General features: G+C 41.8%; 2 protein-coding genes across 5 annotated transcripts; both read left to right on the top strand.

Moving 5' to 3' along the window:
• prdm10 (PR domain containing 10) lies at nucleotides 1–13,385 on the top strand. Of its 2 annotated transcripts, none has more exons than XM_068317996.1 (23): nucleotides 1–27; nucleotides 978–1,096; nucleotides 1,511–1,672; nucleotides 1,949–2,008; nucleotides 2,093–2,197; nucleotides 3,629–3,797; nucleotides 4,166–4,407; nucleotides 4,708–4,908; nucleotides 5,674–5,746; nucleotides 6,172–6,289; nucleotides 6,373–6,493; nucleotides 6,828–7,097; nucleotides 7,422–7,766; nucleotides 7,849–8,004; nucleotides 8,090–8,269; nucleotides 8,341–8,451; nucleotides 8,606–8,806; nucleotides 8,884–9,018; nucleotides 9,140–9,313; nucleotides 9,638–9,775; nucleotides 10,799–11,009; nucleotides 11,252–11,349; nucleotides 11,600–13,385. In XM_068317996.1, exons 2-23 carry the CDS (start codon nucleotides 1,025–1,027, stop codon nucleotides 11,774–11,776), a joined length of 3,519 nt encoding a protein of 1,172 aa, XP_068174097.1. In that variant the 5' UTR covers nucleotides 1–27; nucleotides 978–1,024; the 3' UTR covers nucleotides 11,777–13,385. The 2 variants fall into 2 exon arrangements, with proteins under 2 accessions (XP_068174097.1, XP_068174098.1); XM_068317997.1 differs by lacking the exon at nucleotides 1–27 and adding an exon at nucleotides 261–844.
• Nucleotides 13,386–13,764: 379 nt separating this feature from the next.
• On the top strand, nucleotides 13,765–17,420 carry si:ch211-151h10.2 (uncharacterized protein LOC567699 homolog). 3 transcript variants are annotated; one of them, XM_068318033.1, is made up of 9 exons: nucleotides 13,765–13,945; nucleotides 14,537–14,795; nucleotides 14,879–14,943; nucleotides 15,391–15,526; nucleotides 15,859–15,977; nucleotides 16,053–16,233; nucleotides 16,363–16,446; nucleotides 16,526–16,621; nucleotides 16,699–17,420. In XM_068318033.1, exons 1-9 carry the CDS (start codon nucleotides 13,857–13,859, stop codon nucleotides 16,948–16,950), a joined length of 1,281 nt encoding a protein of 426 aa, XP_068174134.1. In that variant the 5' UTR covers nucleotides 13,765–13,856; the 3' UTR covers nucleotides 16,951–17,420. The 3 variants fall into 3 exon arrangements, with proteins under 3 accessions (XP_068174134.1, XP_068174133.1, XP_068174137.1); XM_068318032.1 differs by having other exon boundaries at nucleotides 13,765–13,941; XM_068318036.1 differs by having other exon boundaries at nucleotides 13,765–13,941; nucleotides 14,586–14,795.
• The last annotated feature ends 381 nt before the right edge of the window (nucleotides 17,421–17,801 follow it).

Genomic DNA, 17,801 nt, shown 5'->3' on the forward strand with positions numbered 1-17,801 from the left:
AGCCATCTCTGCAGCTACCATTCTGAGGTAAGAACGACTTCTACGATTTCCTCAAAATGTAGGAAAACTACGAATCACTTCACGGCTAGTTCTGTAGCTTGACTGTTCGACAATCTCTCTGTTAATATATATTATATGTTCTGGTTGTTTAAGCGCAGTTGTACTTGTAGAAAAAATATTTTTTTTCTTGGTCTCTTCGACTGTGCTTGTTGTTGTTAGTCCCACCCAAAATGGAGCCTGTCTTCCTTGTTCACAGTCGAGTAGAAGGGCTGGGCTCAACTCGAATCGGGGGACGGGTGGGTTTAGTCAGTGAAACTGGGCTTTTAACGCTTCAGTATAAGCCCAGCCAATAATCACAGAATTTTCTGTGTGGTCTGAGGCACGATAAGTTATGTCTGAACACAGGGTCCACCTTGCATTGGGACTATATAGCAGTAATGCTAATATTGCGCTGCACTAAATGCCCAAGTTTCTATTGCGCCGTTTTTTGTGGTATGGTCCAGTTGGGACCGGGAACTTGCGGGGTTAAAATAGGGGGAAATTCATTTATTATTGATTATATCAGCTACATTTCTGAGCGAACCTGGGGTTTTGAGACATTACGACAGCTTTTGTGCCGATAAGACATCGTATTTAAACACGCTTTTCCGGGCGGCCTCGTGAGCAAACGGTGCCTGTGTGTGCCCTCCTACCCCCGCTGAGAGTCTCCTGTGGCCGCACTGCACACCACGGGCCACGCTGGCTTACTCCGACATGTACGCCCTGACCGACGCGCTAGTGTGTGCAGGCCTGAAGTCTCTGATACTAGTGGCCCACACGTCAAAAGTGGATAACATCAGACAATGTACATGTTTCTATACATACATTGGTGCAACCAGTACATGACAAGTGAAAGCATCAATGACTTTGTAGTTTGAAATTAAAATTAATATCTCAGTATCACCCCAGATCTCTTTTTTTTTTTTTTTACATCACAGGTATTCCTGGCTAGTTAGTCATTGGTGATAGGCCTGGTGGAGCTGCCATGGAGACCAAGCAGGAACCCTCTGCTGTGTGGACTCAGACAGCAAACAATGATGCAGGCAACAGCACACAGGTCTGCAAACCTGTCTGAAGTCTTCCTGAATTAGAGTCACAATCATTTCAATAGGATGCATCTGCATCAAATGCAGTCGAAACATCTCCCAGTTTGTTGTTTGAACACACTTACCAAACATGAATTTATGTATCTCTCTCCAGTGATGAAATCATAAAGTACGAGTTGTTTGTTACGAATTAATATCATTCATGAACTTATTTGTCAGCTAATGTAAAATAATGGCTCTTTTGAGAGTGATAATTTGTTATTCCCCTAATAGTGTTAAAAAGGACAATATATAATTTCTTCAACACTTTGATATTGTTAAACTGAATGTTAGAAGTTATTTAAAAACCAGAGAGTGAGTCACAAATAGGGGGTACTAAATCTGCAGGTGTTCAGCGCCTTTTTGCCATGTGTGCATGTTTGCAGGTGCATTTTGAGGGTGGAACGGTGGCCCAGATTGTGTACAGTGGAGATCAGGCAGACCGTGGACAGCAGCAGGTCGTTTACACAGCAGATGGGAACTCCTATACCTCAGTAGAGTCTGCTGAACACACACTGGTCTACATTCACCCTGCAGATGGCTCTCAGGTAAGAAGAGATTGTATGTAGAGCAGATTATTTTATCCATGAGATGACACTCTCAACACAGCATCATGCATTGATACACAGGTCCATGTGATCCTGTGTGAAGTGATTGGGAGAGTCGTTCACAATTACGCATATGGAACAAAAAAAAAAAAAAAAATGCTTCACAGAATCTCATAAATTTCCACTTTGTTAAATGTATAAACAATACACAAATATTATGCTATGTAAAATGAATGAGATATCATTGTCTTACTATTGTGTTTGATTTTCCCTCAGACTGTATTCACTGATCAGCCACAGGTGGCTTATATTCAGCAGGATGGTACAACCCAGCAGGTAAGTTCACAGTGACTTGTTGTTAGACAACTATCTACCACTTGCTTTTTGTTGACCCTGGAAACAATTTAAATCCATTGGTAGGTCACAGTTTTGCTGCCTAGTGGACAGAATATGAATGCAGCCAATCTGCATGTTCTGAGTAATGTTGCAGAGACTCCTCAAGCTATCCTGGAGCCAGTGTCCCAGGTGAGTAAATATTCTACTTTGAAACTTACCAAGCAAAGAGATGGTATTTGTGCACAGTTGGGAAACATAAGTGAACATGGTTGTGTATTGTGAATTATGTATCTAAACCATACAGTGCATTGCAGATACATTATAATGTCATGTGTAATATTAAAGGGACAGTAAACTCATTTTAAAGTGATATATATTTTGTTTATCATTATGAAAAAAATGAAGACATTTTTTACCTGATGTCTGGCATCATCCCGGTGGTCAGGAAACCTTGGTGTCTGCGCTGCAACAGCTTCTGTGTCCAGTGGTCACGTGGGGTTAACGTCATCTGCCACGCCCCTAGCTTCATCAGTCAGGGCAGCCATTAGGACACAGTAGACCACTGAAGCGATAAACCCCATAAATTCATGGTTATCTCTGAGGTGAATGGTTGTACCAACACCATAGGAGTTAGACACAAAGATAGGAACCTTTCTTTCTTCAGAATACCTTCTGGAAAGCTTGTAGAGCAATGGAAAGCAAGGATAAACAGGGTCAAAATGACCAAACATCTAAGAATCTGCCATGATCACTTAACCCCAGATAATGTTGTAAGAGATTTGAAGGTAAAATCATTTTCAGACAACCAATAGCATTTATTCAGAATTCCCAAGGCTTAGTGAATAATTAATTCATGTCCGGAGTGACTGGAGGTGTTGTATAAATGTTTTAATGACCAGATTATCACGTGATTAGGGCACTAGACAGGTCATTTTACTGAGATCTCCGAAACTGAAATTAAACAATCAAAAGCAGCACGTCAGGCCCTCATCCTTATATATTCGTAAATACAAGACATATTAATATAAACTGGAGTTGTTAATAACTCCACACAGTCCAACAGTAACGAATGGCGGTTAGCTCAATGCTAACATAATATGGAAAATCCCATTGACGGGCTGGCGCGTTAGCATTGGTATCGCGATTAACTTTTACAGTGAACCAAAACGGGACACTAACCAGTAAGTGACCCAAACAACGTGTGTTCACCCAGACTTGTTATTAGCCTTGTAGCTACAGCAGGACGAGAAAGAACGGTGATGGAAACAACCTACAGAAGCGTGCAGCAGCTCAAACAATCCACTGAAACTCTATGAGGGTCAGCACAGCATGATTTGAGATGATTTCTTGATAAATAAGTGTGATAATGTCGCTTGATTTATATTTATTGTAACGGCGCTAATATAGATTCACCGTCGTGCGTCATTTCCGGTGTCATGGCGCGCTCCGTCATTTAACATAAGTTTTGTTTTTCTAAGTCCCCATCGATCAGAAAAAAATAAATATGACACCAAAACTTTTTTTTTTTTAATTATGTACTTCAAATACACACCTGGTTCATTTGACTTTACTGTCCCTTTAATATATTTTAACGTCTTCACTTTGTGAAATGACGCACAGGAGCAGCTGTCCAATTCACTTCCATCTATGGCTGACATGGAAGAGCCCCCCACCAGTCCCCTCAGAGCCATGGACTCCACAGACATCTCTGATGAAGATGAGGATGAAGACTCTGACCTGGATGACTGGGAACCCCACGAGCCTCAGTCATTCAACCCCCACAGCCTCTGTGAGTGATGTTCTAGGACTGTCAGTATGGAGCAAAAACATGTTGAGACCTGAAGTTACGGCCACCAGGCATTAAAGACACACCAGTATAGGTTTTTGAAACAGAGCATCACAAACTTATTTATGTTAATAATTAATATACTGCTATGAGCAATTGAACATGTGGAGAGATCAGCACCATTCAGTTTTGGTTAAAACATTTTTCTATTTTTTAAAATTTCTTGAAAGTGAACTTAAACAAGGGAATGATTGTAGTTTAATATACTGTAATAGGATGCTCTATTGACTTTTTAAGTAGGAATTAAACACGAAAAAGGACAAAAATGGTGCCCAAATTAATGTTAATTGATTCTGTTTTATGCTCCTCAGGGTGTGAGGAGTGTAACAGTGCCAACCCGTCTGTGTGTCTGAAGCATGGCCCTCTGCATCCCATTCCCAACAGGCCTGTGACGTCCAAGGCCCGGGCCAGCCTGCCGTTGGTCCTTTACATCGACCGCTTTCTGGGTGGGGTGTTCTCCAAGAGACGCATCCCAAAGCGCACCCAGTTTGGTCCTGTAGAGGGACCCCTGGTTCCTCAGAATGAACTTCATGAACACTACATTCACCTGAAGGTAAATACTTTTCTGCTTGGATAGTTTGTATGTGATTCATATTCAGCTGTCATTAGTCATGCAGTTTGTGTTTTGATGCAGCACTGATCTTGCAAAAATATAATGACAAAATATCCCATTTTACCTGAAAGCAGGTCAGTTATTTATTGTTTGTTTAGCTAAGTGTTTAACTTTGTAATTACGTTGTCCAACAAAGTGATAAAGTAGGAAATATAATTTTATAAATGTGGATATTTTATAGGTAATTGTTGGATTATCTAGAACAATGTAATCCAATATGTTCTCTGTATGCTGTTTCAGCTGTGCATGTTGGATACAGACAAAGATGGTGACAAGTCTACCGACATGTGGTTGGATCTTTCTGATGAAGACAGCTGCAACTGGTTGATGTTCGTGAGACCTGCCCAGAACCACCTGGAGCAGAACCTGGTGGCCTATCAGTACGGCTCGGAGATTTATTACACCACCATCAAGAACATCCAGCCCAAACAGGAGCTTAAGGTCAGTCGTGTGTGGTGTCCTGCTTCATGTAGTATGTGTTTCTACCTGCCTTGCTCACGCGAGGGTTTCCACGGGTGTGAAACTCACTTTCACCGAGGGCCACATCAGCATAATGGCTGTAATCAAAGGGCCAGATGTAACTAAATGTAATTCAATGTAATGAAAAATAAATGTAACTACACCTTAATGTAAGTAACTATGAATTTATTACTTAATCAAGTTACAAACATTACAGTTGCACAAAAAAATTTGCTTATTGCTCTGTTATAACATAAATCCTTTTAATTTGCCAGATTATTAAACCCACAGAACTCCCATCAATCAGGGATCAAATTATCGAAGTAAACAAAGAAAAATAACATCAAACACAAGTTAGGATGTTAACTTTATTTGATACGTTTTAGTCAAAATCAAAATGGGCTGAATTAGTGCATTGTGGGAAATGTTGTTTCTGGTCAAAGCAGAGCTATTTTTGATCTATTTATTTTGAGACACTCTGGCCTTTTATGTTCTCGCGGGCCACAAAAATGATGTGGCGGGCCACATTTGGCCCCTGGGCCTTGAGTGTAGACAATCATTCACAGAGCAGGGGAAGATGCTGACAAGAGTTGTGGAAGGGAGAGGGAGGAATCATGGGGTCATGTATTGTATTGAACTCACTGCCACCACTAGAAGTCTCTCTTCTCACCTGGTGCAGCCTCCTGTCTTGAATGAGCAGAATTTCACCCAGTAATTTGTGTTTTTAAGGGTATTTCTTTTCCTCAGGTTTGGTATGCAGCATCATATGCAGAATTCGTCAATCAGAAGATCCATGATGTTACAGAAGAAGAGAGAAAAGGTGAGTCCCTGCACATTATTCTTACTTTGTTTAGAAGTTAATGACATATTTCAGCTCTGCTATGATGCCGGGCATCCCGTTGTGAGAGATTCCATAATCTACATCTCTTCAACCAACTTCATGGTCTGTATTCATGTCTACCTGGAATGGGAGGGGGGGTAAGGGTTAGATCTGGGTTGGTATTTCAGGATATGGTACAGAAGTTACTATTTGATAATTAATCGGAAAACTATTTACAGGATAGTTTTAGCATTAGGATCAGAGCAGTGATTCTGCTGACAAGAATAAGAGAATTATTTATAAATTGAATGAATAAACTTAACATTTTACTCTGATGAAAACCTTGTTCATAAAAGTACATCGACAACCCTGAACACTCTTTTTAAACCCAGTGTGTGTTTGCTTGAAATCCTCACTCCTTTCAGTTCTCCGGGAGCAAGAGAAGAACTGGCCTTGTTATGAGTGTAATCGCCGCTTTGTTAGCTCTGAGCAGCTGCAGCAACACCTCAACATGCATGACGAGAAGTTAAACTCTGTTAGCAGGTAAAACCGTGACTGATCATTCATGTCTCCTTCAGTTTTGCTTTGCAGCTCATGTAACCCAATGCTGCTCTTTTTTCTCTCAGATCCAGAGGCCGGGGTCGAGGGAGAGGCAGGAGGAGATTTGGGACAGGGAGAAGACCAGGGCGCCCCCCTAAGTTTATTCGCTTGGATCCAACAACCGATACCTGTGGGGACAAGACTGCTGTAAGGAACATATTGATTAAGGCCTTACTGATTAACTGATTAGTTGATCTTGATTGATAAATCTTATAAACCAGTTGATTTATTTATAAAATAATCTGCAGATTAAACCGCAATGAAACAGTTGTTAGTTGTAGTTCTAATGCATACAGTAAATAAATCCGGAAATAGAAACATTATTTCTGAAGATATTTAATTGAGAAATATTAACACACAAGCAGGCCCCATCCATTCATTTTCACAGGTCTGTGGAAGCTAGTATAAGCAGATAATAACTAGAAATATATTGATTAAAGCGTTATTAGTGACAATCACCACTTACTGTTTTATGAATCAGGATATGCTGGAGCTGCCGGAGAAACCGCTGGAGGAGCAAGCAGATGGAGCTCAGAACGGGCTGAAGGTGGTAGAGATGGAGCCGGAGGTTGAGGCAGTGACAGAAGTTGAGGACCAGCTTACACCTCCTGCAGGGGAACCAGTCCAAGAGTCCATTGCATCACCCCCGAGTATGGACCTGCCAGTCCCCCTCAAGGAAGACCCAACACAGAGCAGCCAATCAGATCCTCACCTCTCATCTCAGGACATGCGCCGTGCCAAAAGGATACGGGTAAGACCGGAGACCCCAGTACTCGCTGAAATGTGATCGCGCTGTTATTAGTTTGTTATTTGGTGCTTTACAACAGTGTGTCTCTCTTCCTAAATGTGTGCTTCCCTCAAAGATGGATGTGCAGGTAGGTGGGATGGCAGGAAAATACAAGGATCAAAGATTCCTGTTTTTATTTTCCATCCTGTTGATGCTCATGTGACTTGTCAGGATTGATCTCCTGCACACTCCATAGCGTCCTCAGCCTCTTCCCACATCTCATCAGATCCATGTCGAAAACATTGTCGGGTTTTTCTAGTGGTGACACCTCTGTTTTTTTCACCTCAGAATGCAGCGTTACAGCACCTTTTCATCAGGAAGAGTTTCCGTCCATTCAAATGCACACACTGTGGCAAGGCCTTCCGTGACAAGGACAAACTGGATCAGCACCTGCGGGTCCATGGTAGAGACACGTATCCCTTTTCCTGCCACATTTGCAGCAAGAGCTTCATGAATGATTCCGCCCTGGAGGACCATCTGTTGGTGCACACAGAGAACCGCTCCTACTCCTGTCTGTTATGCACAGAAACCTTTGAAAGGCTGGACCTGCTGAAAGAACATGTTGGGGTGCACGCCGTGGACGGCTGCTTCACCTGTCCTTCCTGCAAGAAGACATTTACTGACTTCATCCAGGTCAGCTTTTTTAATTTTTTTTTTTTTTTTTTACTGTTTGAAAACATCATATCTCTTTTCAGACATATTATGTCTTCTTTAGGTGAAGAAACATATTCGCTGCTTCCATTCAGAGAAGATCTTCCAGTGTCCAGACTGTGAAAAGGCATTTTGCCGGCCGGACAAACTGCGCTTACACATGTTACGCCACTCCGACCGCAAGGACTTCTTGTGCTCTACATGTGGCAAACAATTCAAGGTAGAAACATGGGGAGTGTTGTTAGACAAGAGTTGCTGATATTTGAGTTGTTATGTGACATGTTGTTTGATTTTGTGGCATTAAGAGGAAGGATAAGCTTCGAGAGCACATGCAGCGCATGCACAATCCTGACAGGGAGGCTAAGCGGGCTGACCGCATCCACCGCTCCAAAACGCTCAAACTGAAAGTGCCCACCACCGATTTCGAGAGCTTCATGTTCAAGTGCAGAGTGTGCATGATGGGGTTCAGACGCCGAGGAATGCTGGTGAGCAAAAAGTCACCGAAAGCTCATTTGTTTTACATTTCTGGACTTTAATTTTAATTTTGTGGTTGCAGGTCAATCATCTGTCCAAGCGCCATCCAGAGATGCGTATTGATGATGTGCCCGAACTAACGCTGCCGATTATCAAGCCCAACAGGGACTACTTCTGCCAGTATTGTGATAAGGTTCACATAGTCATTCTCCTTTCATTGTTATTATTTAAATAATGATTCCAGAGGACATTCCTTGTGAAACCTGCAAACATTTTCTGTATCCAACTGAATCTCAACATTGAGCACAAAACTAATGAATCGATGGGATGTGCTGATCTCTCTACAGGTTTATAAAAGTGCCAGTAAGAGGAAAGCACACATCCTGAAGAATCACCCTGGGGCAGAATTGCCTCCCAGCATCCGTAAATTGCGTCCAGCTGCTCCGGGTGAGCCGGACCCCATGTTGAGCACCCACACCCAGCTGACAGGTACCATCGCCACAGCACCAGTCTGCTGTCCTCATTGTGCCAAACAATATAGCAGCAAGGTGAGTGTGGAGTGTATGGGGTGGTAGGTTTACTGTCTCAGACCCAAACTGACGCTTTCTGTGTTTTTATTTGTCAGACTAAGATGGTTCAGCACATCCGGAAGAAGCATCCAGAGTTTGCACAACTTGCCAACACCATCCAGACTGCAGCAGTCATCAGTACTGCTCCAGCAGTCATCAGCACAGACGGTACCACAGCTGAGGCTGTCGTGGTAAGAGTGTTAAACATAACTGTAGGTGATAGTGTTCTGAGGGTGTCAGTCTGAAGGTCTTGTGTAAAAATGTGGATGACCATATCAACACATTACAGGCATTTTCTCTTTTTTCCCACAGACCACAGATCTGCTAACCCAGGCTATGACGGAGCTTTCTCAAACACTCCACACCACAGACTACCGCACAGCGCAGGGCGACTACCAGAGGATCCAGTACATCCCTGTGTCTCAGGCCGGAGGCAGCCTTCCCCAGCCACAACACATTCAGCTGCAAGTGGTGCAGGTTGCTCCGGTAAGACCCAAGATTTGAGATGGCTCTTAGTTTTTTTTCCCTTTCTTTGAGATTTATATTTTTATTTTTATTGGGAAAGATGACCGGGCATCTTAGTCACAGTTATACACAGGAAGGATGCAAAATAATTCACTTGAAAAAATTCTTGGATGGATGCTTTGGTATTTCAGGTTTTAGACATGTTGATGGATAAGTACGGTTTCTTCTCTGCTGTGCTGTACAGAAAAAAATACTTTGGTTCCCCCACATTTATGATAAAGACTCAGTGATTGAGATTAATTTAAGAAGTTGAATCAAGTTTGTGTTTCTGTCTGTGTTTCTTAGGCTTCCTCCCCACATTCCCAGCATCCAACAGTAGATATGAGCCAACTGCATGACCCTCACGGATACAGCCAGCACTCCATCCAGGTACAGCACATCCAGGTCACCGAACCCTCTGGCACTGGGCAGGGGTCCACCCAGGTAAACCCTCATCACACGGACTCTGGGATCAGTGTTTGTAAAAACTGAGTGACTTAATAACACACTTTATGAGCTTTGTAAACATAAGTTTGGTAACGGAATACTTAATGTAGCAAGTTTCCAGGCTACATTATTTAAAGATATTTGCGTTTGGACTAGTCAATCAGAAGACTGATTCGGCTCATGGAGGTAGTGGAGCAATGAACCACACAAACACAGTACTTTAAGTGCAAATAGTATGTTGTATTAATTTGTGAAAAAATATATATATACAGTGAACCCCAATATTTACACTTTGCAGAAGGAATAAAATAAACTAAAGTAAAGTACACATTTCAGATGCATCATGATAAAACCACACAATATTTATCAACACACACTCACTGTGCAAAGTAATCCAGTGACAAGATCCAAGCCATAAATTGTCTGTTGGCAAATGCGCGTGTGTGAGTGTGTGTGTGGGTGTGTCCGGAGGTGACGTGGGGGACCGGCTTCCAGAGCCTCCTACCAGACCAGGTGAAGTTCTCTGCGACGGTTGTCTCTGTTCTGAATCAGAGTCCTAGCTCGCCATCGTTTAGTCGAGTCCTCACCGGCACTCCGACCAAATCCATAAAAATGTTCAATGTGACCGACTTATCGCGGGTTGTAGTTCGTATAACTCCTCCACGTATGTCTGTTCCGTTAGCCTGCGGCTAATCAGGTAAATCCAATGTCGGCTGCTCTCGGCGCTTCCGGATCTCTCTCTCTCTTGCGGACACACCCCCCCCCAAAACGCTGTCTTCTCACTGGCTTTTTATTGCGGGTGACATCATTAGCCACCCGCAGCCCCACAGGTGAATGCGTGATGTCATACACCATGTGACAAGAAGTTCCACACTAGTGTGGAACCCGACGTTCTTTAATATATTAATAATAAACAAAATATTAATAATAAACAAACAAAATAATAAAAAAAATAACTATGAAATATTACCATAGTAACATTCATCCCGGTTACATTGACAATCTCTTCTCTTGTTTCAGGTCACAGGTCAGCCTTTAAGCCCCACCTCCCAGCAGGCGAGTCAGGAACTAAGCCCCACCCAGCTGACACCTGTGACTTTAACTCAGAGCAACCAGCAGCAACAGCAGCAGCAGCAGCAGCAGCAGCAGCAGCAGCAGCAGCAGCAGAATCAGCAGCAGGGGACTGTGCAGCATGCATACATACCTGGGAACTGGAACTATAGGGGCTACTGTGAGTCACACACATACTGCCAATTGGTCCAGTTGGACTTAATGCTTCGATGCCCCTATGTTGTGATTACTTGCACAGATGTGAGCGAACTCATCAAAAATGAGATACTATGCTGCATGTGTCAATACTTAACCTAAATTTGTTTTTGAACTAACTATAGTATTCTGTAATACAAATGGATGATTTCTTCATTCATGTTCAGATTTCCAGTTCAGTATTTTCATGTTGATTTGCTGTTACAGCATCTGAGATCCAGATGATGGCTCTACCTCATGCACAATATGTGATAGCTGAAGCCAGTACCCCTGTATCTGGAGGCAACAGCAACCAGGTTAAAACGGTGAGTGAATGATTCCTGATAGATAATAACAACAAGTACATTCATTCAGCATAGATGTGCTTTACAAACATCCAGTTAAAAAGGATGGGCTACAGGAGAAATTTCAGCCTCAGTGTGTTCATCTCAACTGTGTCTTGTTAGAGTATAAAGTGGCTCTTCTGTGTCAAACCTAGAAGCTTCTCTCTTCATTAAGGAATGGTATTTCTGAACCTCTTTGTGGAACTAATGACATCTCATCCACATCCTACAGACACATTATGTCATCTCAGAGGGTCAAACTGAGCTGGAGACCAAACAGATCACAACCCAAGCCCACCCTGAACATCTGGAGCGCCAGCCGACCAATCAGCAAGCTGCAACACAGTACATCATCACCACAACAACCAATGGCAGTGGGACTAGTGAAGTTCACATCACAAAACCCTGAACTATACAGCGAAGAACTCAATCCTGCATGTAGACCTCAGCAGTTTGAACACACATATGGGCTAACACACAGTCATATGCGCATCAATACAGATTTGTTCTTATTCAGAGAGAATGGATGACTGACACAGTTTTATGTGTCTGTTATTTCGAACGAGGTAATAAAATCCAGTTAGATGACTGACAAAATGTACTTTGGGTTTTAAACAGAAAGATAAACAACAAAAACTGATCATGCAGTACTGGAAAGAGAGGATTTGTTTCTGAAACTTTTGCATCAGAGCTGATAAAAACAGGCATTATGTATAAATAAGAAAAACATTCATTCTACACTAGTTTTGTATGAGTTAGGAGTGAAGCGCTGGAAGCGCTTTGTTCCTCACTCCTTACATGGATCTGAGAAACTATTTTCTTTGTAAATAAGTTTTCTGCAGAAGTGAATATGTGAAAGGAATATGTGAAAATACTGTATAAATTAATCCTGCAGGTGTTAAAACAGGTCTTAATGTGAGCACCATATACAGTATGGTATGCTAACACATTGATCAACCAGGCTTATGATGCATTTCTTCAGTTTTCTCGTTTTGTTGATAATATTTCTTACATGTTGGAGTTTCCTTATTCTGGAAAAAAATATTTTGTCCCAAATAAAACACCATTGTTTTTATTAGAAAAGTAAAACTTCACCCTTCGAAACTCACTGAATACCACCTGACTGACTGTTTTCAATGTTTTGCTAGTTATTTGATTTTAGAAATATCACAATCAGTCACTTTCCTCTCTGAAGGAGGGGTGGGATATGTGAGATGCCCCTCCGCCTCACACATGCACACACACGCACGCACACACACTCACACATCCAGCAGTGATGTCACAAGATCATGGTGAATATCAGAATATTACTGCAGCAAAATGAAGTCAGCTAGTGGCAGTCAGAAAGAACTACACTAAAGAATTTGCAGTTTGAGCTTTTTCCTGGTGCACTAGAGCGATATAATCACTTCTATGAAAACCTATTTTTATATATTAGGCTACTTTTGACACAAAAATAAAAAAGATAGAAACTGTATTTACCCCCCCCCCCCTAAAAATGAAACATTACAGATGATTATACAGTATGTTAGCTTGACTGATGACATTTTTTTCTTCCATAACACCTATGAAGGTGAGTAAAAGTGTTTTGGAAAAGCATCACAGATTTGCAACTGAACAGCACAGAAGCTAAATGTGAAGTTATCACTGTAGTAATCTATATTTTGGGTGTACTAACAGGGTATGGACAGTATTGTAACATGTTTCAGATCTCTCACAGTAAATAGAGAAAAGACAACAGAAGAATGTCTTCAAACCCGTCCAACTGAAGTGGACATGCTTGGTGCCAGAAATCGTATTGTTCTTGAAATACTTTTACAGTATGCTCCACATGGCACAAACAAACAAACTGCATTATGGCCTTTGTAAATGCTTTAAACATGAACATTATTTATACTGACTTATTTATGACAATAGAATTGCGCAGCAAAATATAGCATGTGTACAGCGATTGTTTTTCTTACACGTGTTTCCTTTATGTTCATGTATTGAGACATTAAAAGTCTTTTGTACATACACTGTGTTCTGTGTGTAATTTCAGGGTCCACCAGTATGGACTTCTCTGGATGTTATTCATGTATTTACCACTAGGTGGCAGCCCGACCTCAGAATACAGTACAAACATGAAAAACTGGTCACAAGGGAAACTGAACGATCATGACACTCACGGTGTATGTAGCAGAGACAAAGAAGAGAGGAAGTCATGGTTTTTGTGGCCGTTGCAGGGCTTGTCCACACAATTGTTCACAAGGTGTCGATACATTCCTGAAATGATGGAATGTGGGAAAAGGATAAAAGGCAACTCGAAAATGAGTCATCCAGTAGAACCAGTTGGACAAGCTTGTCATGTTAAGGACACAACCATGCAATGAACTTGTGCACATTTTACAACTAATTCTCTGCTAGTTTCAGCCAACATGCCTGCGTCTGTGTTTCTCCAATGTCTCGGTTGACTTTTGTCAATCCTAAAGGTCAGGAGGGTATGGGACATGGGGGGGAAGGGGACCAGAACTGGGCCTGGAAACGGATGGAGGACAAAAACGAGGGTGACCCTCTGGAGATGCTTGAACTACAGTAGGTAGATTTGAGTGTCATTTCAAAAAATCTGTTCTTTAGTGTCACCGTCTGAGAGACACATCTTTGATAAGGATCTGCTTTAGGGAGAAATCTTTGTGAACGATGCTCTGAGTAGATTGCTCTGCTCAGACATCCTGACAGCTCATGTTTCTGCCACATTAGGCAGATATCTGTCACCATGTCAGTCCTCTGCGGCTGCATATACAGTACCTGCTTATTATTACCCATGTGAGAGACCATCCATTAGATGTCACAACGCTGGCTTAGGGAACTACGACTAGCCAACAAACGGATTTAACAGGATAACAAATGCATGTTGTGTGGCAAAATGTTCAAAACCCTTAAATTATATTTCAATCTCTAGGATTCCACCAGACATTAATTACCATGACACATGAAATCAGTAATTAAACCTGATGAAGTGGAAACATGAACGAGTATTAGTACTAGTATTTAATGTGTGTTCTCTACCTATCTACCTACATACTTTTTCCATCGTATTTAATCAATAATGGGACTTCCTTTGACTTTCATCTTTAAATTCTCACACACACACACCCTCTCTCTGTCTTTGTGACTGTTGCTTTATTAGTCCAAACCAAGCACCAGCCGTTCAGCCACAGCAAACATCTTGGTTACAGACTCTGAGGACATGGCAGCTGGGTAAGGACACCGATAAGTTCATTCTGGTAGGTGCAGTATGGTCTGTCTGCACGTTGGAGGCGTCGCTGTCCCCTTCCCTGTTACTGGTGGACATGTGCTGGAGACTCCTGCTGGTGGGATTGCTGTGGCTGGCACTGGGAGGTTGTGTTCATGCCCTGAAACATTGCATGGGGCTCAGCCCGAACCCGGTTAGTGTGGCATCATGAGCTGACCCTGACTTCTGTCATGTCAATCCCACCTTGTTTGTTCAGTGACTTTGCTTCATTTCAAGGGGGAGCACCCACTGAGTGTACAGGAGGATATTGTGGCCGAATACAGGAATAACGAATACGTGTGGTGAGATCTCTTTCAGCTGAATTACTTTTCTGAAACTTCTGCACTTTTGACAGCGGATAGCAGCAAAAAGAGCCACACAGAGAGAGAGAGACATCAAATGAACACCTTGTGATTTACTCCTGACACTGCACTGACACATTTCCTCATTCTAAAGATACCATAGTTGGTGAACACAAGAAAAAAAAACACGTTGATGATCACAAAGGACACTTGAGTATCTTAATCTTTACTGCCATCTGCTGTCAACTGTTTTTATTCCATTGAATAATAAAGTTGTAGCAAAACTAAAGGAATGTACATCTTCTTGTTTCTTGGTTCTTTACAAACCTGAATTGTCAACTGTTAAATATATTCTTCTATTTGTCAAGATGACAGAATTATCCTGACAAATCACCAAATGGTTTTGAATATACGTTCAAATTCACCCGTTGTCTGTTTGTCCACAAGTTCTCAATTGAAGAGCTCAGGCCAGGATGACGGTCTGACCCGTGTTCTGGCCGACAGCCTGCTGCTGTGCGTCCTTCAGGAACCTCTGTCAGATCCCGGCGTTCCACATATAAGAGATCTTCTCTCCAGGCTGGAGGTAAAGAAGACGGAAACCGCCTCTGAGAAACAAGTACCGTCTCTACTACAAACAGCAGCCTCCAGCAAAACTTGTCATCTCCTGTGTGTTCAGGCTGTCTTTGCATAGAAATCAGTGTAAAATCTACCATTGGCGATGTTACGGAGATCAGACCTTACAGATATCGTAGCCCAGGGCAACACATACCCTCTGAGCTACCGTGGTTTCCACTCTGAATTAAGATGGGCAGAAGAAAGACAGTTTGATATTCTGTCTTGTTAGACCATCAAAAGGAAGCTAGAGATGCAATAAACTATAAAAATAAATTTTTATTCTCTTTTTTTTCCCTGCAGTCGGTGTCTCTCTCCCTTGAGAAGGCTGATTTGGGGTCAGAGGTGACACCAGCAGAGTTGGACGGAGACTCTACGCTGACAGACAAAGTGAAACTCATCTGCACCTACCTGCAGCAGAGGTGAGGCTCAACATCTAGTGTGTTTCCTTTGAACTCTGTTGGGATGAATTCATTTCACACGTGCCTCTCTGATAGGATGAGGTTGTTGTGCGCACTCGTCCAAGTGCAGGAGGATTTTGAAGACAGTGTGAAGGACATTCATAAGGTCCTTGATGGCCTCTGGGTTCAACTGGAGGAGTTACACACTGGGGTCACGTTCAACAAAGAGGGGAGTCGAGGCCACAAGGATCTGGCCTCGACTCAAACAGATGCAAGGGTAAGCAGTTTTGAAGGTCTGTCTGTAGTTCCTGGCCTGACAAGTTGAAGATTTTTCCACAACAACAGCTGCATATTCACCTTATCAGTGCCTCTGTGTTTGTGATACCTTTTATGTGTTTTGGCAAAGACTTTGCTTGCAATCTTGGGTTACTCCAAAAACAGACTTCAGTTCTGTCAAACTAATCTGAAGGACAGCACACAACTCCTGCAGGTAAGTTTGTGCTTGTGCAGTAAAGTCCACTTGTTTTTGGTGTGTTCTCATGGGAAGTTCTTCTGTCCTGTTCCTGCAGGAATTAACCTGGAGTCACGCTCACATGAACACCAGTGTGAACAGCAGCAGTGAGTCAGTCTGGCCAGAGCTCTTGCTTCAGTCCAACATGGAGCAGGTATGTTGGAGTAATATCAAAAATATTATTTACAAGCTGACAAACCCATACGACTAAAGACACATCTCTCCTAACAGTTTGACAAGGTGCAGGAGAGTTTCTTCTCCTTGGAACAACAGACCTCAACATTCCAGGCACACCTGGAAGGACTTGAAAAGGGGACTCAAGAAAGAAATGCAAAGTCTGATGATGGATCATCTGATTGCCGAAAATCAACCTCTTCAGAAGCATCCATCTCTTCAGCAGAAGTCCCTTCGCCACAAAAGCTGTCAGCCCTGAAGTTGTCCTCCATTACTGCACGGACCGGAAAATTAACAAGGAGAAAGTGAATTCTAAACTGCCAAACAAAATGAATTCAATCACAGGAGAGAATGTTTTCAAATGTTGATCATTTGCTGGTCAAAAATATTATTTGCACTTTAAAAAAAAAGTTATGTATTTTTTTTCTGTGATTACATCATTGTGATTTATTCTAAAACCTGAATTATAATACTATTCTGCATAATGTAAATGTTTTTAATTTATACAATATTTCAACCATAAGGGGGCACACTTTTACTATTTATTACAAGTACAACCAGTCAACAAGATGTCATTTATTGCAGCAGTTATTTTGTTGATTGGCACACCTTTTATAAGCCATGTATTCAAATCAAATCCTTGTCTGCAGTGACAGACTTTGCCAACACTTCTTGTTTTCCATCGGAGAGGATTGCACAGACCAGTAAATGTATTTCTTTAAGAATAAGCAGACAAGTTGTTTCTGATGCTTTGAGAAAATTTATTATAAAGGGAAATGTGTATTGGATTTTTAAATAAATCAATTTCATTAACTTATTAACCACTTATTTTATCTTAACATAAAGCAATCATGCATTTCTTCCTTTTGGAGCCTTTACAAAATTTCTGCCACAACTCTACAAACTTCAGTCAGAATATTTTTAAATCTGTCTATGATTGAAAGAAATATTTTTATGTGCATGAAGGACAGGTTAGAGGTTAAAAAATCCCAGACTTCTTTTCCCCCCTGAACTACTTTTCCTTCTTCTCTGTCAGCCTGTGATGACTTGAGCCCTTCAAAGTGGATTTTTAAGCCGATGGCAAAAAAAAGAGTAGAGGAAGGTATAGAAAGGTGGTGGAGATCAACGCTGGAAGTGTTTCTGTTATTACTAAAACTTTG

The sequence above is a fragment of the Antennarius striatus genome, chromosome 6, assembly GCF_040054535.1.
Source record: "Antennarius striatus isolate MH-2024 chromosome 6, ASM4005453v1, whole genome shotgun sequence".
Taxonomy (NCBI): Eukaryota; Metazoa; Chordata; class Actinopteri; order Lophiiformes; family Antennariidae; genus Antennarius; species Antennarius striatus.